Source organism: Lonchura striata, chromosome 8 (assembly GCF_050655825.1).
Source record: "Lonchura striata isolate lonStrDom1 chromosome 8, ASM5065582v1, whole genome shotgun sequence".
Classification (NCBI taxonomy): Eukaryota; Metazoa; Chordata; class Aves; order Passeriformes; family Estrildidae; genus Lonchura; species Lonchura striata.
Genome location: NC_140710.1, coordinates 29,599,558 through 29,626,032, shown reverse-complemented (window position 1 = coordinate 29,626,032; position 26,475 = coordinate 29,599,558). Strand labels below are relative to the sequence as shown.

At 54.7% G+C, this 26,475-nt stretch overlaps 2 protein-coding genes across 5 annotated transcripts in view; both read right to left on the bottom strand.

Moving 5' to 3' along the window:
* Positions 1-249: 249 nt before the first annotated feature.
* Positions 250-9,864, bottom strand: KIAA1614 (KIAA1614 ortholog). 4 transcript variants are annotated; one of them, XM_077785286.2, is made up of 10 exons: positions 8,069-9,864; positions 6,722-7,327; positions 6,099-6,162; positions 4,828-4,977; positions 3,011-4,236; positions 2,806-2,935; positions 1,976-2,180; positions 1,519-1,631; positions 1,191-1,375; positions 250-889 (listed from the first exon to the last, which is right to left on the bottom strand). In XM_077785286.2, exons 1-10 carry the CDS (start codon positions 8,703-8,705, stop codon positions 696-698), a joined length of 3,510 nt encoding a protein of 1,169 aa, XP_077641412.2. In that variant the 5' UTR covers positions 8,706-9,864; the 3' UTR covers positions 250-695. The 4 variants fall into 4 exon arrangements, with proteins under 4 accessions (XP_077641412.2, XP_085442866.1, XP_085442865.1 ...); XM_085586740.1 differs by having other exon boundaries at positions 2,806-4,236; XM_085586739.1 differs by having other exon boundaries at positions 250-1,375.
* Positions 9,865-10,012: 148 nt separating this feature from the next.
* Positions 10,013-26,475, bottom strand: part of XPR1 (xenotropic and polytropic retrovirus receptor 1) — a 114,276-nt gene continuing 97,813 nt past the window's right edge. Inside the window, exons 12-15 of the mRNA XM_021545923.4 lie at positions 18,953-19,119; positions 18,542-18,681; positions 17,409-17,630; positions 10,013-15,386 (exon numbers count right to left, since the gene is read on the bottom strand). Coding sequence (XP_021401598.1) covers positions 15,326-15,386; positions 17,409-17,630; positions 18,542-18,681; positions 18,953-19,119 — 590 coding nt within the window. The 3' untranslated portion in view covers positions 10,013-15,325. The remainder of the gene's footprint in view (positions 15,387-17,408; positions 17,631-18,541; positions 18,682-18,952; positions 19,120-26,475) is intronic.

The following is a 26,475-nucleotide window of genomic DNA, read 5'->3' as shown; positions in this document are numbered from 1 at the left end:
CCACTGCTGCTGGAGACATTCCAAGGATGTGTTTTGTCTTCCATGGCTGGAAAAAAGAACCCCTCAAAATCCCCGAGGAGCCCTGCAGGTGGCTGAGCGCCCCCACCTATCTGCCCAGGGCCCCCCAGCACCACAGCACGGTCAGGAGGTGGCTGGTGGAGCAGCAGGGCCATGGGAAGAAACAAGTAGTAAAGGCCCTGTGGGCACATGCACCCCCCACCCCCTCCATGCCACAAGCCAAGGGCACTGTTTTCTTGTTGCAGAGATGTATTTTTGGGTTTCAGTTTGAAATAATTTAAAAGAGCCTCACCAGCCCTCCAGCACGAGGTGGCAGTGCTGGCAGGAAGCCCTCTGTCTCCTGGGGTCACAGAGATGGGGTGTCCTCATGCTGGTCACCCCAGTGCCCAGCAAGACACACCCACCCAGGTCTGTCGGGGCCAGGCTGTCCCCTGTCCCCCACACCTGGGCAGCTCCTGGAGACTCTGGGGGGATCCTTGGTCCCACACTCCCTCCAGGGGGACACACAAAGCCACCTGCCCCCACTGCAGTGCGGCCGGGCAGCTCCTGGCGCTGCGAGGCAGCTTGGTCCATGCCGTGCCTTCTGCAGCATCCCGGGACATCAGTGGGACGTGCTCCTTCTGCCAGCACTGGGACGTCTCCTCCTCTTGCCGGGCTCGGCGGGAGCGGTGCCAGGGCTAGCGCGGCGCGGGGCGGTGCCGCAGCACGCGCAGGGCCAGGCTGTCGGCCCGCAGCAGCAGCTGGCGGATGTGTGCCAGCCCCAGCCCCGAGACGGCCGCGCCGTTCACCTGCAGGATCTCGTCCCCCACGCCCAGGAGCCCCGCGTAGAGCTTGGCCGTGCCAGCATCCGCCATCTCCTGCACGTAGACACCTGTGGAGGGAACAGGGATGGATGAGAGCCCTTCCTGGCCCAGGAGCTGCGCAGAAACAAGCCTGTGGTAAACAGCCTTTGCTGTGGGCTGCACGTCCCAAGCCAAGTGCTGATGGACACACAGGACTGTGCGTGGCCAAAGCCACACGTGACAGCGTCCCCCCACTTGCATCACCTCCCTGTGGCTCAGCAGCAATGGAGCAACCTCCTGCACCCGTGCCTGAGCTCACCCCTGGGGTGGGACAAGAGCCACCGTGGAGAGACCACGGAGTGCCACGGCTTTGGGATGATCCCACCATACCTGTGTCAGGCCGGCCGTGGCCGGAGGTGACGGAGAAGCCGAAGGCGCCGTCGGGGGGTCGCTGCAGCTCCAGCTGGCTGGTGCCATCAGGGAAGACCTCAACCACGCGCCCCACGGCGCGCAGCTGGCCGGGCGCCCCGATGTCCTCCACACTCAGCGAGCGCTGCGGCCCTGAGCCCCCCTTCCTGTGGGGAGAGGGAAGATGGGTGAGTGGGGACAAGGGAGGCTGCTGGAGACCAGGTGATGCAGCCCCTGGCAGCACTGAGCCACCACAGCAGCCCAGAACAGCGTCCTGGGCACCACAGGGATGTGCCAGGCCCCATCCTACCTGTCACCCGTGGTCTGGGGCAGGAGGTAGGCACTGGCACGGCGTGCCTTTCCTAGTCGGGGATGCAGGCTCTGGATAGAGGCAGCTTTCTGGGGCTGGCAGAAAGGTGACACCTGTGGAGAAACACCTGGCTGAGATGGGGACAAACACTGTGCAGCATCACAGTGCTTCACCCACTGATGTGCCCAGGGAGTGGAGGAAATCGGGACATCCCACCCCCCTGGAGCACACCCCAGCTCACTGCTGAGGAGGCACAAGCATACCTGCTCTTCCACCACCACCCCTCTCTCCCTCCTCGCAGCAGGTTTGGAGCGGTGCATCCCCCCACGCCCCCTCCAGGACGGCCTGAGCCACAAATCCACACTCAGGAACACTTAATCCCAGCCCAGCATCCTTTCCCTTGTGCCACCCCAGTCTCCCCACGGGCACCCCCGCATGGGGCGATGTCCAAGCTCACCAGCTGCAGAGACTGCAGGGACGGTGACTTCTTGACACCAGGGCTGCCTGGCGGGGAGCCGCCGGGGGCCGGGAGCTGCTCCATGCTGTAGCAGCGGAAGCGGCCCAGGCGCTGCTTGGTGCTTTGGCTCAGGCTGCACAGCAGCTTCTTCAGCCCCAACGCCGAGGCGCTGCTGCCCTTGCGGCTCACGGGCTGCCCCGGCTCCCTGGGTGGAGAGGCGTGGTGCTCACACACCGGGTGTCTGGGGCCTGCAGCTGCCTCTGGGCAGGGGGTGCATCCTGCACCCGCCTTGGCAGCCGTGAGAGCTGCAGCACGGTGACATCGGGGTGCACGGTGAGATTGGGGGCAGCCTCCTCCCCGCAGCAGTGACCCAAGTTTGTCACTACCCAAAGTGACCTGAAGGGCCCCCCTCCCTGTTTTCTCCATTATTTCAGGGGTTTAACACATCTCAGAAGTCCCCTGCTGTGCCCCAAGGGATCAGATCCTGGGCTCAGAGGACCCAGCAACACCTTGGAATTCTCCTGCCAGGCTGAGACATGCAGCACCAGGCACAGGGCTAGCAGGATCGCACTTGGAAAGCCCCAAGGCAGCTGATTTTCCTCAAAAAGGAAGAACCCGACACCAGCGAAACACCTCTGTCACATCTGCTCTAACATCCCTGGCAGAACCAGATGTGGGGAAACGCAGCTCCCCCAAACCCACAGCAACACACGGGCACATTGTAACCCCCACGCTGTGGTTTTTGGGAGGTTTTTGGAGCCAGGGAGCTCAACTCAGCAGCATCCTGCAGTGGCCAGGAGGGATGCTCAGGGCTGCCCGTGCTCACTCACCCGTGTGCCACGCTCCCGGCCAGCTGCCCCTGTGGCTGCACTCCCGACGTCCTGGCACTTTCCCCGGCAGGATGAGCATCCTCCAGGGGCACGGCGGTGACAGGGCTGGCAGCAGGGTGTGACAGTGTCCCTGCGACCACAGAGAGACAGTCACATACCTGTTTCCCTGGGGACCCCCACAACACTCCATGTGTGGGTTTCTTACCTCTGCCCGTCCCTGAGGCGTCCTGCCCGTGGGTGTTGTTGCAGTTGTTGGTGGACAAGGCACGGAGGGGGCTCCCCGGGAGCCACCTGGGGCTGCAGGGGCTCCGCCGCTCGGCCGGCGCCGCCGTGCCCCCGGGCTGTGCTGGGGCTGCGCTGCCAGCATCCGGCTCCGGGCCCCGGAGTCCTTGGCTCGGCGCCTGGCGGCTGCTGCTGGCCAACAGGGCTTTCCTGCAAGGCATCTGGGCACAGGCCTTCTTGGTAGGAGGGGGAGCAGGGACGTGGGTGCCTGGGATGGGGGTGCTGGTCCTCAGCTGCGAGGAAGGCTCCAGGGGCTCACTGGGCTGCTGTGGGTGGCGAGCCGTGTTCCCCACTCCCTTGCTGCCCCCCAGATGTTGATGGGGTTCCCCATCTTCCCGGCTGCTGGCTCTTCCCGGCGGTGGGGGGCAAACAGGCCCCGGAGCCGAGCGCCCGTCCTCGGGGCCAGCGCTGGCCACACAGGTGCCCCTCCTGGCCCTCGCCTCCGGCTGCGGGGCGGCGCGGGGAGCTCTGTGCCCGCGAGCGCGGGGGTCCCGGTGCCCCCGCAGGTGGGGGCTGCGGGGTCCTGCCTCCTCGCTGTCCGTCCGGCAGCCGTCGGAGGTGTCCGTGCTCTCCAGGGCCGAGTCCACCTCGTCGATGTAGGTGACATCCCCGATGTAGGTCTCCTTGATCTTCTCGGTGTGGATGCGCTGCCGGGAGGGTAGGATCCACAGCGGGGACCCTCCGGGGCCCAGAGGCCTGATTTTAGGCTCTGTCTGGGCAGCGCTCGGCCCTCTGCTATCCCCTGGGACGCTTCTTTGTGCCGCAGGGCTACTTTTAGCCAGGTCGGGGGCAGCTTGCGCGTCCGTGCCCCGGCCGGCGGCAGCACCGAGGAAGGAGCCGCAGGCGCTGCACTTGCCCCCGGCCACGAGGTCGCCGCTGCGGGCTTTGGGCTGGCCAGCGCCGTCGCCCGGCTGCCTGCTGCCGGCCGGCTCCGGTGTGACCGCCGAGCCCAGCGCCCGCCGGTGCCGCAGCTGCAGCCGCTCCAGGTACCGCACCTCGGCGTCCCGGGCCGACTCGTCCTCGAAGCGGACGCGGGACGGGGACGGTCCCCGCGGCCGCCGCGGCCGCCCGCAGCTCGACTCCCCGCTGGACGAGTCGCTCAGGCTCCCGCCGTCCCGCGGGGCGACGCTCGGCCTCCCGCTGGGCTCCCTGCCACGGGGACAGACAGACGGACGGACGCCCTGCAGGGGCTGCTCTGGGGATGCAGGGCGGGAGGGCGAAAGCCCAGTGCAAAAGACAGAGCAAGGAGGAAAGTCTGCCCGGTGCTCCCTGGCTGTGCACAGCCCTGCTTCCCTCCAGCCTGAAGCTGAATTCCGAAGAGGCTGCGGCACCCCCCTGCTGCCACGGCTCGACCTCCATCGGCCCTTCCCTGCCCGAGGTGTGTGGTTAATCATTCCAGGAACACCACATCGCACATGACCTGGCGAGACTCTGCTTGGTCCAGCCTCCAGCAGCGAGTCTCGCCCGGGAAAACATTCCCCATCAGCTGGGAAACGCCATCCTCCCACCACTGATATTTCCGTGTGATCGTAAACCACAATTAACTGAACACCCCCAAACGCTGGGGAAGTGGTTGGGCACGTCCAGGGTACGAGGCCGCACTGCGTGTGCGGCAGGTCGGATCGCGGCTCCGCACGCACGCACGCCTGCACACGTGTGCCCGCTCCAAACACGGCGTGGACGTGCCCCAAACCCGGCTGGGGGCCTGGGAACACCGTGGGGACAGGGGGTGGCACTGACCTGGGCTGTGGGACGGCGGCGGGGACGAGGAGGATGTCGTGGCTGGCGCGCAGCGGGTTCGTCCGAGCCTTCATGCGGGCGCGCTGCAGCAGCTGCTTGGCCTGCTCGTGCCGCGGGCTCAGCTCGAGCTCCTGCCCGGCCACAAAGGCCCTGCGGCCCCGCAGCGGGCAGGGGGATTAGGAAAAAATAACAGGGATTAGGCGTGCTTTAACAGCAATGACGAGGCTGCTCTGCCCAGGGAAAACGGGGCTTGGCCGCCATTCATGGGCGGGCTGGCGGCCGCGCCGGGGGATGGCCGGGCAGGCACCCTTCACCCCCTGGCGCCAGGTGAGATTTTGGGGCAGTTTCAGCACCCACACAGCTCGGGCAAAGGCTCAGCCGAGCCAGTGCTTTGTGCCACGGGCATCCCTGAGGTGGACAGGGAAATGGTGGTAGGCACCACTTCCCGTTCCCGTCAATCCTGTGGCGATGGGGAGGCAGGGAGGTTTGATTGTCTTGCTGCCTTCCCTTCCTTGCAGGGGATCTTTCCCCACATCCCTATCCCCCTCTGACTGCAGGGTGAGGGATCTGACAGCTCTCCCTGCTGCACCACTGCCTTCCTGGTTGGCCATGGCCCTAATCCTCCTGATTAAAATAATCAGCTCAGGCAGTCTCCTCGGGAAGCCCAGCCTTAACCTCTTCAGTGCAGCACGGTGGGCACACGCTGCCTCCCCAGCAGCACCATGGGCAGCACAGGCCTCCCCCAGGCTTTGGCTGCCCTGCTCACAGGAGGTGCTGCATCCCCAGCTCTGCCTTGCACCCTCATCACTGATCCAGCTGCCAGAGCAGAGCAGAGGCAGTTACCACAAGACTGGGGGTGGGGGGGGGGGGTTTCCCTGCTCACGGTTCTGCCCTTTCCAGCCTCTCACCTGCCTTTGCCACCTCCTTATTTTTAGTCCATTCCTCTAAGGTTTTTCATTAGTCCAACAAGATTACACACTCCTGCTGCCTCGATCCTCTTAAGCACCTGGAGCAAATTTCTGTCCCATCCTCTTCCCCAGTTCCCTTCCTGCTCTGGTGTCCTGGCAGGGATGTCCTGAGCTCAGACACCAGGGAGACACCCAGTTCCTGCCCCTTGTCCCACGGAAGCATCACTGGAGCCCAGCCACACTCCCTCACCAGCTGCCCCACAGCCCTCCCCTGGAGCTGCTTCAAAATGTGCATTTAAAATACAAGACTGGGGAGTGGGAAAGAGGGAAATGTCCACTTCTGCCACACTGGAACTGACCTACCTGCAGCCCTCAGCATCCTGCAGCGAAACCCCTGAGTCCCAGTCCCCATCGCTCGCTGGCATCTCTGAAATGCAGGACAGGACAAGGTATTAGCCTGGTTGGATGGCACCCCCATCCTCTTGATAGCACCCCCCATACATCCCATCCCAACACCCTCTGCGGGCTCTCCCAGATATTTGGCTCTGAGAGATCCCAAAGGAGTGGAACGTGGGGCAACAGCACCTGGCTGTAGGTGTGGGACTGTGGGGATGGGGATATGGGGTCATCAGGGCAGATGCTATCAAAGGAGAAATGTATTCTCTTTTCTGGTGGCAGTTTGCAAAGGGACAGTGATGCCCACAGATCTGGCGTGTCCCCGAAATTTCCTTGCTCTTGCTTCGGCAGTGAAATTCCTCACCGGGGCACCAGAGGGGACTGACGGGTATCACCCAGAGCATCTCGCGAGCACCTCCTACATCCCGGTAAAGGGGATGGGGCAGCCCTGGGGTGTGAGGCAGCAGGGAGCTGCACCTGCAGCGTGGGAGGCTGGAGGCTGGTCCTGAGGACTCCCGCCATCCCAAAGGTTTTCCCTCCCGCTTCCCCCAGCTGTCCTGAGCGAGCCACCACCTTCCCAAAACACCCACCGGGAGCGGCAAGGCCCAGCACCTCCTGCAGCAGCCGCCGGTTCCTCTCCACCCGCTCAGCCAGCGAGAGCCTCTCCCAGCTCTGCGCCGCGGGGCCGGGCACGGAGGGGCGGCCCCGGTCCCGCAGCGGGGTTCGAGCCTCCTCATCCAGGGAGGGTCTCTCACGGAGGGGGACACAGTGCCAGGACCTGCTGCCCTCGTCCGGGGGGAGCTCGGCGCCTCCCGGCACGTCTCCCCCGGGGCCCGGGACCCTCCAGAGCCCCGCGGTGGCGGCGCGGGGCGCGGGGCCGGGGGCGCTGCCGCCGCCGTCCAGCAGCCCGTCCGTCAGGTAGGTGCGGAGCTGCGCCCGCGGCTCCTCCGGGCCCGCCTTCCCCCGCCGGGGCCGCGGCTTCTTGGGCGAGGGGCGCTCGGGGGCGGCCGCGGGGGTGCCCGGCCGCCCGCCCCGCTTCTCCTTCAGCGCCTTCACCTTCCCCTCCAGGACGGCGTGGGGGCCGCGGGCGGCCTCGGGGCGCTCCAGCGGGGCAGGGCTGCGGCCGCCCTGCGGCTGCGGCTTGGGGGGCCGCGGCAGGCGCCGCGCCTCAGCGGGAGGGCTCCTCTCCATCATTCCTGTAGGGATAAAACCCTGGGCGTGACCCCTGCACTGCCCTCGCCCTCCTCAGCGCCCACCCACCCGCACAGGGCATCACCCCGCCCGACCTGGGGGGTTAGAGCACGCGATGCCACCGGCGTGTGCCTGGAGAGGAAGGGCACGGGGAGGTGACACAGAGGCCACCCGTCCACCCTGAGCACCGACGCTCCGCCGGCATCACTGGGGAGCAGGAGGAATGGGGCATCAATGGGGCAGGGGGGAACGGGGCAGCAATGAGGGATCGGTGGTTCCCCAAAACGGGTGGCCAGGGGCTGGGCTGCAGTGCGAGTGCCCGCCCACACTGCTCCAGGTGCCCTGGGGCACCCAGCAAGAAGACCCGGAGGGAACTGACACTTCCTGAGCTAAACCAGGGCCCCAAACCTCCGCGGGACACAAATCCCTCCCGGCGACAACTCGCCGAAGGTGCCACCAGACAGACGCCAGCCCCTGCTCCGCCCCTGCCCCCGGGGCCACACGTGGCACTCGTCCTGCGCCCGCCTCGCGTCCCGGTGGCACCGAGGAGCCGCTGCCCTCCTACACCCCGCCGGCAGCATCCCGTCCCGTCCCGTCCCCGCTGGCAGCCCTGGAGGAGCCTCCCCCGCGGCCGGGGCTCCGGAGCATCCCCGGGGCACCCCCCGGGCCCCCAGCTCCCCGCAGCCCCTCACTGCCCCAGCCTGAGCGGGACGGGGCCACGGGCGGGATGCCAGGGCAGTCCTTACCCCCGGAGCAGCATCGGGAGAGGGCTGGGAAGAAGGAGAAGAAAGCGGAAGAAGGGAAGGAAGGAGGGGAGGGAAAAAAAGAAATTAAAAAAAAAAAAAACAACGGCCAAACCAGCAAATCCCAGCCCCTCCAGACGAGCCCGAGCTCAGCCGCTTGGCTGGGCTGTGGGGCCGTGGCTGGCCCTGCCTCCCGCCCCGGCCTCCTCCTCCTCCTCCTCCTCCTCCTCCTCCTCTCCGCGCACCGGGCCAAAGCCGGCCCGGGACCGCAGGGCCGGGGCTCGCTGGGGACAGGGGTGACCCCGCGCTGGACCAGGGAACTCCAGAGAAGGGAGCCAGCAGCACGGAGGATCCCGGCTGCCCTGGCCCGACCCCAGGAATCCCTTTGGGCTGCGGGGCCGGGCCGTGCCCGCTGCCGGGGCGGCTGTCCCGCACCCCGGCATGGGGCCGGTGCTCCCGGCGGTGCGGGGGCATTTCTCCAGCAGCAAAACCCGCCGGCTCTCGGCACCTTCCTGCGAGCATCACACGTTTGCAGCTGTGCTAAATTCCCCTGCTTGGACCCACGGGCAGCCAGGCCCGTGGCATTTCCAGGGAGCCGAGCTGGGCGCATCCTGCACATCCCTACCCCCAAACCCGGCATGCCACACGTGCCTGCCCCCCCACACCAACACCCCCGTTCTGTCCCCCACCCCGAGGCCCAGGACGGGTCCCGGGTGGGCAATGCTTACCTGCAGGTGCCAGGGCTGCGTCCCTGGGGGTCTGAGGGGGCCCAGGGTGTCCCAGCCCCGCTCCGGCTGCCGCTTTAAGCTCTGGCTTTTGATATTCGTGATTGGTTTCATAATCCCGATCAAAAGGAAATCACCAGGATTATGAAATTGTTTTAATCCCCCTGGCTCTGGCCACACCAGCCCCTGCCAGCACGAGCAGCAAGAAATCACTTTTATCTTCTTAAAATATCCCCAGCCACCCTGGTGGCCCTGGGGCTCTCAGCACAGCCAAACCTGAGCCCAAGGGCCTCCTGCCCCACGGGGGGTGACAACAGGGGTGACTCCATGGGGGACAGGAGCATCTTCACTTGGCTGCTTCCAGGCAGGAAGGGCCAGCTGAGAGCTCTGTGTGGAACAGCCCAGGGCAGAGGAACCACCCTCGTCCTGTCCCCCTGGGGCACTGGGGTCCAACCTCCCCTGTGATGCCAGGACCCATCCTTACCTGCGGGCCATTCCAGAAAGGGAAGCTGGCTCCTTGGCCTGGGCTGTAGAGGTGACACGCCTGGGAGATGTCCCCACGGAGCTGGGGTGAGGTGCCAAAGCTGGGGCAGCAGGAGGGCTCCTGCCACCAGCCAGGAAAGCCAGCAGGGAGCTGTGGCTGGGATTAAACCTCTGGGAAGTGGCTGCTGTGAGCAGCAACAGGCTTAGAGCGATTGCAAGGCTCTGGGCTCTCTTCTGGAGGGAGATTGATTGCAAGAGGCAATGAAGAGATTTAAAGAGCAAAATAAAAGCACAGACCCCAGACAACCCAGGGCTGGGCTGTTCAGCCTCTGGTCACACATTGTGCTGGCAGGACACCACCTTGGACTGGAGATCAGCTGGAGAGGGGCAACCAAAGGCTCCCAAAAGGACCACGAGCCTTTGGCCAGCACAGCACAGTCTGGGCAGGAGGTCTCCTCCAGTGCCAGACCTGGCATGTTGGGTGTGAGCTGGGCTGGTACTGGAGGAAACCTGGGCTGCTTCCTGTGAGCCCCTCCAACCTCTCCTCAGACATCTCCCTCCTCCAAGCACCTCCTCCTCCTCCCAGGACATGGATGTCCTCCACCTCCAGCCACCAGCGACATCCCACAGCTCCCAAGGGAGCGACAGCAGCAGGAGCCAATGCTCCATGGGTGGATGCAGCACAGGGGTGAGACTTGGGAAGACACACACACAGACCAGGGACAAAAGAGCCATCAGATCATTGGAAAACAAAGAGCTTGTAATAATGAAAAAAGGACAGATTTCGTAACCAATCACTTTTTCCTTTGAAAAAACACAATCACAGTAACTTCGCTGTATACAACCACCTAGAAACTATGAAACAGTATCACATTGTGCAGTATTTTTTTTTTTTTTAACCTACTTATCAAGAAGGGAATTCCACACTTCAAAAATTATATCCATTTGGGGAGGAAGGAGGAGACAGCTAATAGCGCAGTCACAGATACATCATGAGTCCAAGCAAGCGGCAAATCTTTGTCCTCACCTTTTCCACTGAGCCAAAACAGAAGAGTGGAGAAGGGGATAGCAAAAGAGAAAGGAGGGGGGAAGAAAGAAAGCACCCACAGAGGACTAATCACACTCCATAATTACTTTTGACATCTACAGGGCTTCATAGAAAGATCATTTAGACCAACACAGTGGGGAGGGGGAGAGGAAGGCGGCAGCGGGGCCCGGGGGGAATTTGGCATTTCCACTCCGGGCCCCTTCCGAGCGCCGATCCTTCGGGATGGAGAGGTCATGGCAAGTTCTGCCAGGATGCCCAATTTCTCCTCTGGAGTGAAGAGTTTGCAATTTGGTTTACAGAGCTTGAGGGACCGTCAGGCTGCAGGGCACCTCGCCAGGCAGGGGCTGTGCCCGGGCCAGGGCAGCCTCTGGCTCCCACCGGGAACAGGGCTGGGGTGTCAGCATCGGGGAACTTCCCGTGTTGTGCCCCTTCCCTCTCCTTTTCCAAGGTGTTGCAGCAGGGATCGAAGCCCCCAGGGATGGTGACACACCAGTTTAGCCCACGGTGGCAGGAGGGGACACTCGCCCCAAGGTGCAGAGTTTGGGATTGGGGTCATGTAAAGGAGGCAAGGTTTGATGAGGTGACAGCCACTGAGCCCAGCCGTGACTGCTGCAGAGGTACCGTAGGGATTTCCCACTCTTCCCCCAAGAGCCTCAGCCCCTCTTTTCCAAGGAGACAAAACAATCAGATTGCCTTCTGGAATAAAAATGTTAATTTAAAAAAAAAAAACATTAAGGCAGAAATCACCTTCCCTCTGCAAGTGCAAAGCAGAAGGGCGGAGGAGAGGACGGAGGACATGGAGCCGGGATGCAGCATGTGAGCAAAGTGGAGTTTGTGTCCCCAGCTTGCCAAGCCATGTCCCAGCCCCAGGACACTTCCCAGCACGTGGCCTGGCGCTGGGACACAGCCCCTGAAGCCCAGCGAGCAGAGCAGGGCAGCATCCTGCAGGACAAGGCCAAACCCACTCGGCCGTTCAAACACAGCAAAGGCTTCACGTTGTCCCCACTGCTGGCTGGAAATAAAATCCCCAGGGATTGTTTTCTCCTGAACCAGGAACGGGTTTTCCCTCCCTGCCTGCCACACTGGCGCTGCAGCTGAGCACCAGTACAGAGGCACAACGAGCAGCACAAGAGTTTTTAGGGAAATGGGAGCAGCAGGATCCAACTCTGCTGAGATTTCCACCAGAGATCTCTGCCATTCCAAGGTGTTCATGCTGAAGGCTGCTGCCAGTTTCTTTCATTGGGATCAAACAGCAAAGACACAGAGAGAATGAGGAGGGGCAGGAGCAGGGTTGGGAAAGGTGTAGGCTGAACACCAGCTGACTTTGGGAATGCACCTGGATGAGAGAGGTAGGAGCTTCCTGGATACATACAGGCTGCAGCCAGGACTGCTGCAAATGTATTTCTTTTAAAATGTGATGGGACAGCACGGGTTCTCATTGGAGAGCCCCCACTCCTGCTTGCAGAGTCCAAAGATCCCAATCCTGCCCTGCTGTCCTGTCAGGAACACACCCATGGCACGTGGCATTGCCCTGCCCAAGCACAGGGACCTGGAGTTTCTGGTGACACCATCCCAAAGCCACACAGGGAACCCCAGCCAGCAAATAAACTCTGCATGCTGCAACACCTCACCCTGCAACCACAAAACGCCCAGGGGAGCAGCAGGATGGAAAGCAGGAGGGAATCAGCAGGGAGAAGCAAGTTCAAAGGGAATCTTCAAAAGTCACAAATGCCACAGGGTGGCATCTCCTCTCCTTAGACTGCACCTGATGGGTTTCACCAGACCAAAGCAGCTCCACACCACCCTCAGAGCTGTACAATCCAACCTCCACTGAATCACGAGGCACAGCCCAACACCTGAAATCCACGGCTTAAAGACCTTCCCCAGTTTCCACCTCCCATCCAGCTGCATCCCAACAATAAAAGCAGTGGATAAACCCCTCATCCCCAGCTCCTTTTGATGCTGCTCTGTCCTTCTGCTCTGCCACCCTGCTGCTGTCCCTCCAGGAGTGTTCTCAAGCACCCATGAGCAAAGCCCAGCTCAGGAGATGCTGCCACCCTGGGAATGTCCCCACTGCCCTGGCCCCTGCTGCTCCCAAGGAGGGACAGGGCTATTTTCTCTCACCATCTGCTCTGCTTCATTAGGTCTCCCTTTATTGGCCAGATGTTCTCGTAGACGTGGAGCCATCCCAGCTTTAGTGCTCGCTCTCAGGAGGAATCTGCACGCCTGACTTCTCAGAAATCTCTGGGAGGGAGGGAAGAGGCAGATGCAGGGCTGGGAGCTAGGAGCTTCGAAAAGCCACACTTCTGGGAATTCAGGCTGCTTTCCCCTGAGACAGTATCTCCACTGCCAAAAGGGACCATGCTTTATTTTAGGAGATAGTGTTTGCTGGTCATAGCACGCCACCTCCCTTTTTGTTTTCCTTACTTCTCCTGCCAGCAAAGACAGAAAAAGGGAAGAGAAAGAGCAGAGCAAGGAGCAGAGCAGATGGACACACTGAATTCTTGCTTCCCACAAGGATTTGGGTAAACTACAGAATAAGAATTTAATCACTTGCAACCTGACCCACCCCATCCCGTTGGGAAGCAGAGGGTGGGGGGTGCAGCAGTGGGATGGACAGATGGACACAGGCCACCCAGCCGTGCCCTGCCCTCCCCAGCCCAGCTGAGGAAGGCAGAGTGCTCCCAGGGCACTTCCAAATCACAGAACCATGGGATGGTCTGGGTTGGAAGTGACCTTAAGGACTATATATTTCCAACCCCCTGCCAAGGGCAGGGACACCCTCCACTAGGTCAAATTGCTTACTGTACTGTGTCTCTCTGTATTTTTAATTTCCTTCTGAAAGCTCAGATTCTTTGTATTAAAAACCCCCACTTGCTTAAAGTAACACCCAGTGGTGCTACGTCATTTAAATGAATCCAGATAATTTTGGATTGCCTCCCTCCCAGTGCAACTGCTCTCCCCTAAGCTCCCCAGGCAGGGATGGCTCCATTCCCCACTGCTGGAAGTACCTACACATGGTTTGGACATGGCACCAATGCAAATTAGGAACCTGAAATATTGCAAGGGGCTTTATCCCAGACTGCACTTCCATGGGAATGGCAAGGCTCTGTTTTAAGTATGAGCTGGCCTAAGGGAGGTAAAGGGAGTCCAGGGGAGATGGACAGCACAGCCCCAGCTCAGCCAGCTCTGCTCCCACCAGAGCAGCCCCACACAGAGGGAGATGAGAGGAGCAGCACCACAACAGGGTTTTAATCTATTTTAAGGGGTTTAATCTATTTCCAACTAAATGAAGTGAACCAAGTTTCTTCTTCAGTTCCTCTGGGCAAGAGGCACAGCAGGCAAACCGAGGAAATGCAACATACTACCTGTGGGGAACACGGTGCTGATTAAGGGAAACAACCACCAAACAGCCACTGAGGAGAGATTCCTGCCATTCCACTGCCCAAACTGTCACCAGCCAGCTGAGGATCCTCCTTCAGGAGTTTCAACCTCCCCCTGCAGACCCAGGGAGAACAAAGCATGCCAAGGGAAGGATGACAGGACTCTGAGGCCTCCATGGCTCCCTCCCAGGAGGAGGGGAGACCAACGAGATCATTGAATTAACATTTCTCTTCCAGCATGATTTGCCCAGCTGTCCATTAACTGCTCAAGTATCCCACTTCCCAAACTTGGAGAATGAGATGAGTCAAGGGGCAGATGACCAGGACGGTGCCCAACAGAGGCTTTTTGCTACACCAGAAGCCACAGAAGAGCTGTTTTCCATCTCACCTGCCCCATCAGGTGGGCACACACCAGTTCTTTCCATGCTCCCTGAAACACACCACCACTGCTAAGCCCCAGCCTGATGAACCTCCTCTGTCCCATGAGAACTGTCACCTCCTTGCCTTGTCCCTCTTTGCTGGGCTGCTGGAGAACTCCTGAAAAGCTCCCTGCTCGGACTGAGATGCCCTCATGACACACCTAAGGCTTGGAAAAGTACTTTTTGATCTGGAGAATGAAGTTCCAAAGCCTTGGTTCACCCAGTGTTTTGTGCTGTTGGTGGGAACCAACTCTCCTTTCCTTAGGATCATCTGCACCACTTGCACACATGGAGAAGTTGGCTTTGAACTGGCACGAGAGACATGCCCAGAAGCAGTAGCAGCAACTAAAAAAAAATATCACAAAGAGAAACTTTGGTTTAAAATAAAATTGAAAAGAAATAAAAGAGAGAGAAGGTACACACAGGTGCAAGTTGTCTCACTAAAGGGGCATTTGCAGGGGCATCACCCCACAACCCTGGAGATGCAGATCTACATTCCCCACTTTGTTTTACCGTTACAACCTTCATTGCACAGGACTCAAAATCACTCTCATATGGTCGTTAAGTTTCATAAATAATGTGAAAACTATACGCAACCGATACATCATATTTCCAAAAAATTATAAGAAAAGTTACATCAAATTAAAAAGTAGCTTCATGAATGAAGATACTGCTCTAAGTGCACTTTCCCTGCAAGTGCAGCCAGTGCCTCAGCGCTGGATATGAAGGATAAAACCAAACAACTGGAAAAAAAAAACAAAACCAACAACAAAAATCAGATTTAAAAAGTCCGGTTTCAACCAGTCAAAACCGGGCCAAGCAGAAACTGAGTGTGCTCTTGGCACTGTCCCGTGAGGGAGTCCCTATGATGCTTCGTTATCCAGATAAGGTTTATGTCCTTGTTGAGACTGTAAACAATCCTTCTTTCCTGAACTGTCCTCTTTATTGGCAAAACAAAGTAAAATATTTTATTTTTGTTTGTTTGTTTGTTTAAAATAGAACATTAAAATTAACCCAGAAGAAAAGAAATGAAACACAGTGAGCTTGTTGGAGTCCATAGGATCTGGTCTGGAAGAGCTCAGAAAACGTGTTCAGTGTTTTCTCCTGTTTTCAGCTGGATCTGTACCAGAGCTCGGGTTACTTGGGGAGGAGGGAAACAGAATGAGAAAACAAAAGATGTGGAATAAGAGAATGTGGCCATCTCATGTGTTCACTTCGTTTGCTAGGTCCTCTATCAATACCTTTGTGTCAGAAGCCTTGGACCTGGAAAAAAACAAAACACAAAACACTCACTGGGGAGAAGGAATTCCTGGAATGACGTGCAGACAGCAAACCCACAGTGCACTTGGGGGAATAAAAAAAGGGAAAACGATGTCTTTCTTACACAGAGGGGAAATAAACAATCTACTGTTGCATTGTTTCACACCCTCCCACTCACCCTGGGAATAGCAGAGCCTTGTAAAGATGCCCCAGCTGTCCCTCAGCAGCCTCCTCCTGTGGCACTGCCCACTCCACACCATGCTGGGCACGCTCTGCCCATGGCCAGTGTCACCTGCCAGGCTGTGCCATGGCTGGGACACGGCACTGCTGGATGTGGGCACCTGCCCAGCCCTCCCCACAGAACTCCACCAAACCCTTGCAGGATCCAGAGGAGTGTTCCTGCTCCATCTCCCAGGCATCTCCAGGGATATGCCTGGCACATCTCCACTCACTGCATGTCTGAGGGATCAATGGGCATGGCTGGAGGGAATTCCACCAGGCTTTGGCTCACATTCCCTTTGCATAATATTTTTCAGTCTCTAAGGCTGTTGGTATTGGTCCCATCCGTGCAGGGATGAGAGCCAAGCACAGCCCTGAGGCCGGAGCACACCCTTCTCCTCCTCCTCCTCCTCCCAGGCAGTGCTGCAGGGATTGCACAACACTCCTGACCTGCTGTGCCTCAGCATCCCTGAGGAGCCTGGGCTTGTTCCCCAGCCAAAGGGCAGGGCTGCACAGCTGTGCTGCCAGGGCAGGAGGGACACTGGAGCAACACTGCAGGGAAAACACACAGTGGACACGTTCAGGGGCTGGGGTGCAGGCTGGGGAAACATTTGGGGTGCAAAAATGATGGGTGGGAAGGAAAAAATGTATGGGTTGGGATTTGAGAGAGGAAGGAGTCTGAGATCTTACATATGAACCTTAACCAAAGAATAACTGGAATCATACAGAGTCATGGAATGGTTTGGATTGGAAGGGACCTTAAAGATCATCTGGTTCCAGCCTTCCTGCCAGAGGCAGGGACGTGAGTGACATCCATAGACCATATTGCTGAGGGCCAAATCCAGCCTGGCCTTGAACATTTTCAGGGATGGGGCATCCACAGCTTCTCTGGGCAACCTGTGCCAGGCCTTACCATTCTCACAGAGAAGAATTTCTTCTTAATATCTAATCTGCCCCTGCCCTCTGTCAGTTTAAAACCATTGTCCCTTCTGTCACTATGAGGCATACAGAGTCCCTCTCCCTCTTTTTCAGAAATGTCTGGTTGGGGAGAACTTCTCCTGCAGTTTGCATTTATAACCTCTGGCAGATTATTTCTGCAAGGGAGGGGCCTTGTAAAAAGGGAACTCCCTTTCCTGATGGTTTACCAGAACCCTAAATGCATAAAGGATGGATTAATTCCCTGGCAGAGAGAGGCACGCTCGTCTAACTAATTGGAGCTGCCCTCCCTTTGACGGCTTTGAAAATTTTTGTGCCATTTTGAAACCTTTGCACGATTCCCACTCCAGGACTACCAGGCACAGAATCACAGAATAATGAGAGACCTCTAAGATCATCAAGTCCCACCTATGCCCTAACACCTCAACCAGACTATAGCACCAAGTGCCATGCCCAGTCTTTTTTTGAACACATCTTGAGATGGTGATTCCACCACCTCCCTGGGAAGACAATTCCAGTACTTTATTATTATTTTGGTGAAAATTTTTTTCCTAATATCCAACCTGATATTTTTTCCTAATATCAACCTTCCCTGACGTAGCTTGAGACTGTGTCCTCTTGTTCTGCCAGTGCTGCCCAGTGGAAGAGACCAACCCCACCTGTCTGCAACCTCCCTTCAGGAGCTGTAGAGAGCAATAAGGTCACCTCTAAGCCTCCTCTTCTCCAGGCTAAACAACCCCAACTCCCTCAAACACTCCTCACAGGGCTTGTGTTCCAAACAAGTCCATGACTCCCGGTCTGTAACCGCCCAGCAGGCTTTAACAACAGCTGCAGGGCAGGGTTTTGTGTCAGTGCAGAGGCCCAACGTACTGTGAGGCGAGGCGAGGCCTGCGCAGGGACACGCTCAGGCTGCGCTTCCACTGCTTGTTCTTGCGGCGGTTCCGGACGCCGTCCTCCTGGTCCATCATCTGGTCCAGGAGCGTCAGGTCGTCGGCGTTGAGCGGCGCCACCGAGATGTCCCTCACGGCACGGAACTCGCCGCAGTTGTTCAGGTGCTCGTTCTCCAGACGGAAGAAGTTCCACACGAACCGCCTGCACGGATGGATGGATGATGGATGGATGGATGGATGGATGGATGGATGGATGGATGGATGGAATCCATGGATGGATGGATGGATGGAATCCATGGATGGATGATGGATGGATGTATGGATGATGGATGGATGTATGGATGATGGATGGATGATGGATGGATGTATGGATGGAATCCATGGATGGATGAATGGATGGATGATGGATGATGGATGGATGGACGGATGGATGGACGGATGGAGAGAAAAAGGAGAATTACCAACTGAGTTCCCCTTTTACAGGTATTTACTGCATTTGGCAAAGCACTGGAGAAGCATCCAGTGGCTAACAACAACATCTTTCCTCTGGAGAACAACAGAACCTGTCAGGCTAATTCCTTATCCTAATATGGACAGCATGGAGGTAACCAAGCATTACAAGCCAAAGGCCACCTCCAGCATCTACATGAGTGAGGGTCAGCTTCAGGTTCTTCCCAAGAAGCTGTAGGGGTGGGTTTCCAGCTACAGTAAAAAGTGTTTAAAAGTCCTGGAAGCTTGCAGGATCCAAATCGATGACACAGAATACAAAGAGGTTTGAAAATTGGAAACTTGAGAATCAAGCAAAGTTTCAACTGGAAATTTCAAGGAGAAATTTGGTAAAAATTAACCCCTCAAAATTATGTCATGGTTTAGGAGGAACTGCAAACACAGTGTGAAGGATTCAGCTCTACACTGTGGCAGAGCCCTCTACCCTTTTCTTCACTCAGCACCCCGTTTGGATTAAATATTCCTGTTAATGCTGGTCTCCTTGAAATAAAAACCAGTATACTCCACGTTCAAGGATCCAGGTGCTTCCCCCCCATGCTGACGTTACAGAACAAAAAAGTGAAAATAAAAACAAGAGAAATGAGCTGCTCAGCCCAGCAGCCTTACCGGAACACCTCAAGTGGGGCAAATACAGTAGAAATGATGTCTGCAGCATAGGGAAAGATTTGCATGGAAGTGAGGGAGATCTGGATGGTCCACGCAAAACGCAGGATGACGTCTTCTACAATGGCACAATAGTAGTATGCCTGAGGAGCAACAAGAACAAAGCAGCTCAACAAACACCTTCTGCATCCAAAAGACCTCATCAGGTCTTCAGGAAGCTACAGAATCTGCTGCTCAAACTCAAGCAAAACAAAAAGAAATGATCTCTTGGAAACAAATCAGCTCCGCTGCTGGAAAATCCCAGCCTGTAGCACTGAAATGCTTCAGTGGGCAACTGCAACATGCTCTAAACTCAGCAAGTTTGGTTAAAATGTTACAAGCCTGTGCTAAGGTAAGAGCAGGTGGCATACGCACTTTCTGTGGGTAGACAATTCCTTCTCGGAGAAAGGTATTTTCACCAGCATTTTTGTCAAAGAGACCCCAGTCCATCTTCAGGTCCCAAATGAGGGTATAGCAAGAGCTGATGAAACAGAAGATAATCCACAGGTAGAAGAACACTTGGGTGTCACTGTGGTTTTTAGCTGGAAAAGAGAAGAACAACACACTTCTGTAGAACTGAGAGCACATTCCTTAAAACAGCTACAAACTGCCTCATTTCAGTAGTGGAAATCATCTCTTCTATCCAAGTTTTGGGAAAATACACCAAATACTAATCTGAGCCAAACCAACAGCCTTAGCAGGACCTGCTTTATATTGTTATTCAAATTCCACTTTCATCTCATTAAACTTTCAGCATTGGGATTGAAATTTACATTAATATTTGGAACAGGCTCCCAGGGAAATGGTCACAGTCCCAAGCCTGCCAGAATTCAGGAAGCATTTGGGGAACACCCCGAGGCACATGGTGGGATTCTTGGGGATGGTGCTATGCAGGGCCAGGAGCTGGACTCGAGGATCCTTGTGGGTTCTAGCTCAGGATATTCCATGATTTTTATTTTCCTGGATTCATGGCAGAGCTGCCGTTCTGGCTCTGAACAGCAGGTGGAAGCTGAGGGCCACATTTTGCAAAGGACGTGGGCTCGTACAAAGGACACAGCACTGACGCAGAGCTCAGTTAGGAGGGTTTGGTGAGAAAATATTTGAGTTTGTATTAACCAACAACTGTGAATTAGTGCACTAAAAGCCTGAAGAGCATGGGCAGTACAGGAATTACCCCCAGCCATTTCAGAGCTTGTGGTGGCAAGGGAAAAGGTAGCAGTGCATTAAGATGTACAAATCCTAAAGTAGGCTCTATATGGAGTTTTAAATACACATATAGAGCTCCTCTTCAGAAACAGCAGACTGTGGGCCCGCCATCTGCTCAGCTGGGGATAGGTTTATTCCAATGTTGTTTCCCACTCCCCCCTGAAAAGGTTACATTGCTCTCAATTTGGCTACAATTCCCTACATCAGCTGGCTGGGGAAAACCAAACAGAGAGTTTGGTATTTGTGTTTGCTTTTGGAAAGCTGGCTCCAAAAAATCATGCAAATAAACCCCATTATGATGCTTCAGAAGGCAGAGACATTTTGCACCTGGCTGCTAGCAGGAATCTCTCCTTTCTGTGCAGCCTCAGCAATTGCTCATTCACCGATTCCCTCTAACAAAGCAAATAACATTTCCAGTACAAAAAAGATGTTTTCAGCCCGAGTCCAATGCCACACTACACGACAGCACCTTTTTCTATTTATGTGGCTTTAAAACAACAGAATCCCTGCAGCTGATCAGCCAGGGAGCAACAGGACAGTTTTCCCTCTCCTCCCCTCTGTATTTCCAGCAATTACGATTAGATGTAACGCGGCGATCCGATAAAATTAATGGAGGTGAAAATGAGAGCACATTCCTCCCATTACGCCTTTCAGGCTTCCTGGACATGATGTGCAGGATATAGGTCAAACCCACACGCTCCTTCCCCTCTCAAAACACCCCCCTAAGGCAAACCTCTGAACGGCATTGATGCAGCAAAGCCCGTTTTGCACAGGAAAGGGGCATGGGATCGCTGCAGCTCCCAGCTCTGAGCAGCTTCCCTGCTTTGGGGCGAGGCTGGGAGCCTTTGAGCTCTCCCCACATCCTCAGCCTGGCCAGGGCTCAGGTCCAGCATCGCATTCCTGGTCCCTGCAGAGCGCTGACGTCACCCGGGAGCAGCGCTCACAGATGCCCAGGTACCTCAAACGCTGCTGCTGCCTGGAAACAGCCTCTCCCAGGCTATTTTTAACGTGCAGCTGCCCACAGAAAGGGACACAGGTGAGGATTTTGGAGCTTTGCACTGCCAGGTTTCATTCCTCCCTTCCTCAGCTCCTCCAAAGCCTCCACAACATTATTTCAGGAAGAAAAGGCAGATGCTGACATTCGGTGACTCATGAGACACTAAGCCTGTTCTTTCCAGAATTATTTTTAGCTCATTAGATCTCCATGTTTAGTTCCCATTACCAGACCCTAAAGGATAATTCAGAGGCAGTTCATGGGTTGTATGTGCTTTCAAAGCACCTAAAAAATGCTCCAAAACATCCTGTGAAGCTGCAGTGCTTCCTCTCACCTGAGGCTTGAAAGTTACATCATGCTGCTTTCAGTTGGGTTCTTATTTTTTAATTTTATTTTTTTTTTCTTCCCCTTAAGGACAGAATTCAAATAAACTGAGTCTTATTCCATTCCTTGATGCAGCAGCCATGGAGAAGGCAGTGCAGCCAGAACCATCCTGAGCCCTCCCCTGCAGGAGCAGGCAGGAGAACAGGGAAGCATTGCTGGGCAGCTCTTTTGAAGCTCTGTGGTCATGGAGGGGTCACTCTGCCCCCTGATTCTCATCTCCAAGTACACAAGGGGCAAACAAAACCCTATCCTAAGTTGGCAATTACAGCGGAAGGGGATTTCAAAGGTTCTTGCTGCTTAAATCTAAATCCCAAACGGCTCAGGTTGGAAGGGACAGTGGGTCACCTGCTCCAACCTGTCTGCTCAAGCAGGGTCATCCCAGAGCATGTGGCACAGGCTCTTGTGAGCAATTACAGAGAGGAGAACTGGGAAGGAAAAGGCCCAATTGAGAAATCTAATCTCACCAATCTCAAAAGGATGTGCTTGCTTTCAATGAAGTTATCCTGGGCTCAGTTCCCCATTCCCTGCCTCTGTCTTTGCAGCAGCCTTTTCAGTGGCACCTGGGGTCACACTGCTTGGCCCCTTCTTCCCTCTTCTCACCAACCAGCTCTGCAATGCATTCAGCTCCTGAAAACATTCATTAAAAACCCAAATCACTCCCTGGTAAAATGCCCTAATCAGAACTAGCCTATTGTCTTCATTATTGGCCTCCAAGTCCTTCCTTTAATCACTTATCCTCCTTTTCCTCCTGCTTGCAGTTCTGTTTGATACCTTCCTTCCTTCTGTCCTCATTGGTATTCAGCTGGTGTGCAGAAATATGTTACTGCTCCAGGCAAGCAATTATAGCTGGGTCTCTGCTGGCTGGTCCTAGCAGCCCTCTTCAGTGCTGCTCAGGGGGAGAGAAAATCAAGGCATTCATATTCTGCCCAGAGGCTCCATCAACTCCTGGCCTGCCGGTTTTCCAGGACCAATACAGAGCCCTGCATATTTATGATGATGTCAGGGTCTATTTAAGCAGGAACTGTTTCATACTGTGTGTTTTTTCTTTGTTTAATGAGGTGCTAGAAAACACCAAAAACCATGGGAGAGAGGCTCTGGATGAGAGAAGCACTCTGACAGATCTCAGCCTCTCCAGGAAGGCAAAAAGGGGAAGTTTTCAATACCCCATGGCACCAGTGACATCCCCCCAAGGGAGGCATGAAGGACCTTCCTACTCCATGCTCCAAAGGGCACCACCACGGAGCAACTTCCTGGGCAGCTGTTATTCAAAGCAGCACGTGCAGGACAAAACAGCAGCAGCACAAAACCTCTGAAGCTGCAGGTACAGCTCTAAGCCTGAGGATGGGCTGATTTCAGTGCTCACATTGCTATGTCTGCAGCCTGGAGGTGTGCAGTTATGTCAGAGGCTGAGTCCACAATGCTCCTCCACTTGCCACCAAGCCTGTGGGAAACAGTGTGCCATAGGGGCTGTTTGCAGCCTTCACCACAGAATTTCCATTAGCATCCTCAGTTTACCCTGCAACATGCAATTCCAGCAGATCCTCTGCACAAATACACCTCAAATTGCTCCAGAAGGTCAACTAGATAAATAATGGATGGCTTCCACCTTTGAACTGAAGCTGTGAATGGCCACAGTCCCAGAAAACAGCCAAAGGCACTTGCAGCAGCAGAATTTACTGCCTGCAAAAACTGCTGATAGGCAATATCCTGGATCCCCAGACCAGCCCCAGGGGCCACAGTATCTGACTGGCATTCTGAGGGAGCACTGCTCTGCAGGAATTACAGCCCCTTGGAAGCACAGGCAAGAGAAAAGGTTGCTTTCCATCAAAGAGAGACAGCGAGCGCTCTCCTGAACGTTGTTAATATTGACTTTACCTCCAAAGAATTCAGCTGTTTACCCTGCTGAATTATTCTGGGGAATGTAAACACTATATAGTATTCAACACAGCAAAAATCAATGCCATGTATTATTGAAGGGCTGGATAAGAGCACAATGGCCCTTGATAAGCATTCCTGGCATGTCACCCACCCTGGGTTGTGCTGATGGGGAGCGCTCTGATAAAAGCTGGAGGTTATCAGGGAACACAGCCAGGTAAGCCCTGCTATACAGAACACACCACAGCAACTCTGCCAACTAAATAACTCTCAGTCCAGGCTCACCAGAGCCAGCCTCAAGCACAGATTTAAGCAGAAGCAAAGCACCAATGTATTCAGAGTGCAAGGCAAGCACAGCTCTGAGCAGGTTTAGGGATGGTGTGTGCCCATTAACTCCATCCCAGCACACCACAGAGCAGGGTGACAGCCAGAAGTGACTTATCTACATAAGAACTGCCATCGCAGTGACATCCCCAAGCATTTGTCTAACATCTCAGTGCTCAAAGCACAGCATTACCTCTCCCCTCAGTAATTAGATATCTTAATGAGCGGGTAGCGCTGCCTTTCTGCCCAGCCAGCACGTCCTGCTGCTTAGCACTGATCAATGGCAGATCCAGGACATGACAGGAGAACTGATGCGGTTAAAAGGCAAAAATAACCCACAGGAGCACACGCAGGACTGTGCAGCACTGATGGGCCCTGCCAAACACTGCCTCTTCTGCCAGAACCTTCCCTTGGATTGTGCAAACCTCTGCAGTCGCCTCCAGGCACGATTTAAGCAAAGCAGCAGCGAAGAACTGTCAAGAGGCAACATCTCATATCTTCTTTTAGCCAAGAGTCTACATTTGCAGAGTAGGGAAATCCCAAAATCGTGTTTGGATTAAAAACCCTCTGCAGGTTTGCGTTGGTTTGTGTCTAATTTCAAGACATGGCAGCAAACTCCTGGCTTGTAGCTCACAAAGTGACAAGTGTGATTTAACTGCAAACAGGAGGAAGGATATCAGTCGTGGCTGAGATTTGAGCTGGTTCTTTTCTGGTGCCTTCTGTAGCTTTTGAGAAGTGCTCTTAGGGAAAGTTTAACTCTACCTTGAGAAGGATGGGGTTTCCAATTTGCCAGAAGTCTCACTAATAAGAATATCTGGATTCATGATCAGAAATTAAGAGCATGGGGATGGGGGACACAATGTCATCTGCTACCTCTATAGTGCTTTGACATCCAACAGCAAGCTTCAAAATTTACTTCTTTTTAAAGCAAAAGATTGTTAGATGATTGCATCTCCTACATTTCTGCACCACCACAGACTCCAGACCTGCATGTATCTGACAGGAAGATTGCTTGTAATGCAGCCACTTGCTTTTCTTAAAATGTTCCATTAAAAAAAGGGTCAGGCTTCCCACCTTAACTGCCTGTGAAATTAAGTACCAGTAGGTCACCCTTTTTACTTATACCTCATTCATTAGCATTCCCATTTTCCCAGCCACCTTTAACACAATGGCATAATAAGTGACATTTGTTATTCTAAAAAAAAACAAAAGCTATCAGAGAATTATAAAAATTTTAGTAACAACCAGTCGTAAACAGCAAAAAAGTAATAAAGAATTTAAATTATTAACAACGAAAGTTTCAAATAATTTAAGAAACCCAACAAAAATAACTAAACCTGAGTGTACTCAACCTATTTTTATACTCCAAGACTTTTAAATTAAAGCAAAATGTTAAATAAAGTAAAAAAATCAAGACTAAGAAAATAAATTTTTAGTAGACATGGCAGCAACATACTCAGTATTAAATAAAACCTTAATACCTGTAACAAATAATTATGTTATAGTAAGAGGGCAACTAAGCAATCTAAAAAAGCATATTTTTCCAAACCATCGAAATATAAACTTAGAAAACAAATGAAGATTTCTAAGCTTTTGTATATACCCAACTCTCCAAAGGCACTGTTGGGTAAGAATTCACTAAAACAACAAAAAAGCAAAGATCACATTTAAAAATAAAGAAATTATTTGAAAATTAAAAAAAAACCCAATATGTAAGACATACTAAACTTAATATTAACCATTAGTAAAACCAAAATTAAAAATATAAATGTGGCTGCTTCTGCTGCAGCATTCCAGGGATGCTCCTGGCTCCTCCCAGCTCCACCCCAAGCACCATCACTGGGATGGGTGTCAGCAATCAGCTGAGCTAACAGGAAACCAGGAGAAACCAGGGTGCCACCGAGCCCTGAGGAGGTCAGAGGCCAGGATAAGAAATGTTTGCCCATGGCAATGCCTCCCAATTCCTCACTAATGACACTGCTGCTGCTCTGATGGAAAGGATCAGAAAGACTGCCTAATGAACACAACTCATTACTGGAGGCCTCCTGGGCATGGGATGACAGTTTCAGACAAAAATTCATCCTAGCTCACAGCAATGTGACAGACAGTGCATGTTTTGGCTCCAAATAATCATCCTGCTGGAGCTGCCAGTGTGCTGTGCTAAGGGAAGGCGTGTGAAAACGGCAAGTATTAAGAAAGAAGCCAGTTAATCCCATTACAAAGTTTGTTTTACTTCAAGAGCTCAATCCAAGCACTCTATAAGGCTCTTGTGACACCTAAATCAAATGCTGACAGCTCCGAGGAAGAGATGGGAGATCTTGTACCAACACAAGTGAGGGAACAGGATCTCACAAATGCTATTTGCTTCATTCTTTTGTGATTTTTTTTTTTAAGTTTCATGCTTACAAAAATTTTACATTTTCACTTATTTTGCCCTGCCCCACCCCCTAAAAATGAACTCAGTTGGGGGACTATACACTGTTGCACTGATGTAATTTCAGTCCCAGTATCTCACATCACCTCACTGTCTCCTGCTGTAAACATGTAGGATCACAGTGCTTTATTGTCTCACCTACCAGCAGCCTCACTCCACGGGGGCTGCAGCCTGCAGCTTCCAACACAGCAATGACAAGGGCTAAGTGACACAACCAACCACCCACAGAGCTCAGGTGCAGCCAGGTACCTCCTGCAGCCCCCAGTGGTACAGCTGGATCTCACCCCAGCCTGCCGGGCATTAACAGTGATCAGAAACCTCTGCAGCCGCCTCCGGGCACAATTTAAGCAAAGCAGCAGTGAAGAACTGTCAAGAGGCAACACCTCATATCTTCTTCTAGCCTAGAGTCTACCTCTGTAGAGAAGTCAGAGCCCTCCCCAGGGCCCTGCATGGGGACAGAGAGTGGCAGAAGCAGTGACCGGTGTCACCGCTGGGAACGGCCGAAGCCGTCGTGATTAATGAGGAGTGGGCAGCAGGGAGAGACCTGGGAATCTCCCACTGCATTTTCCAAAAGCTGCACATTTCCCATTCATCCTCCCCTGGTCAGACCTGCTTGAAGCTCTCTGTCAACAAGGGACAGTCCAACACCTTCCATTAATCGCAGGATGGCTTTCGCCCTGA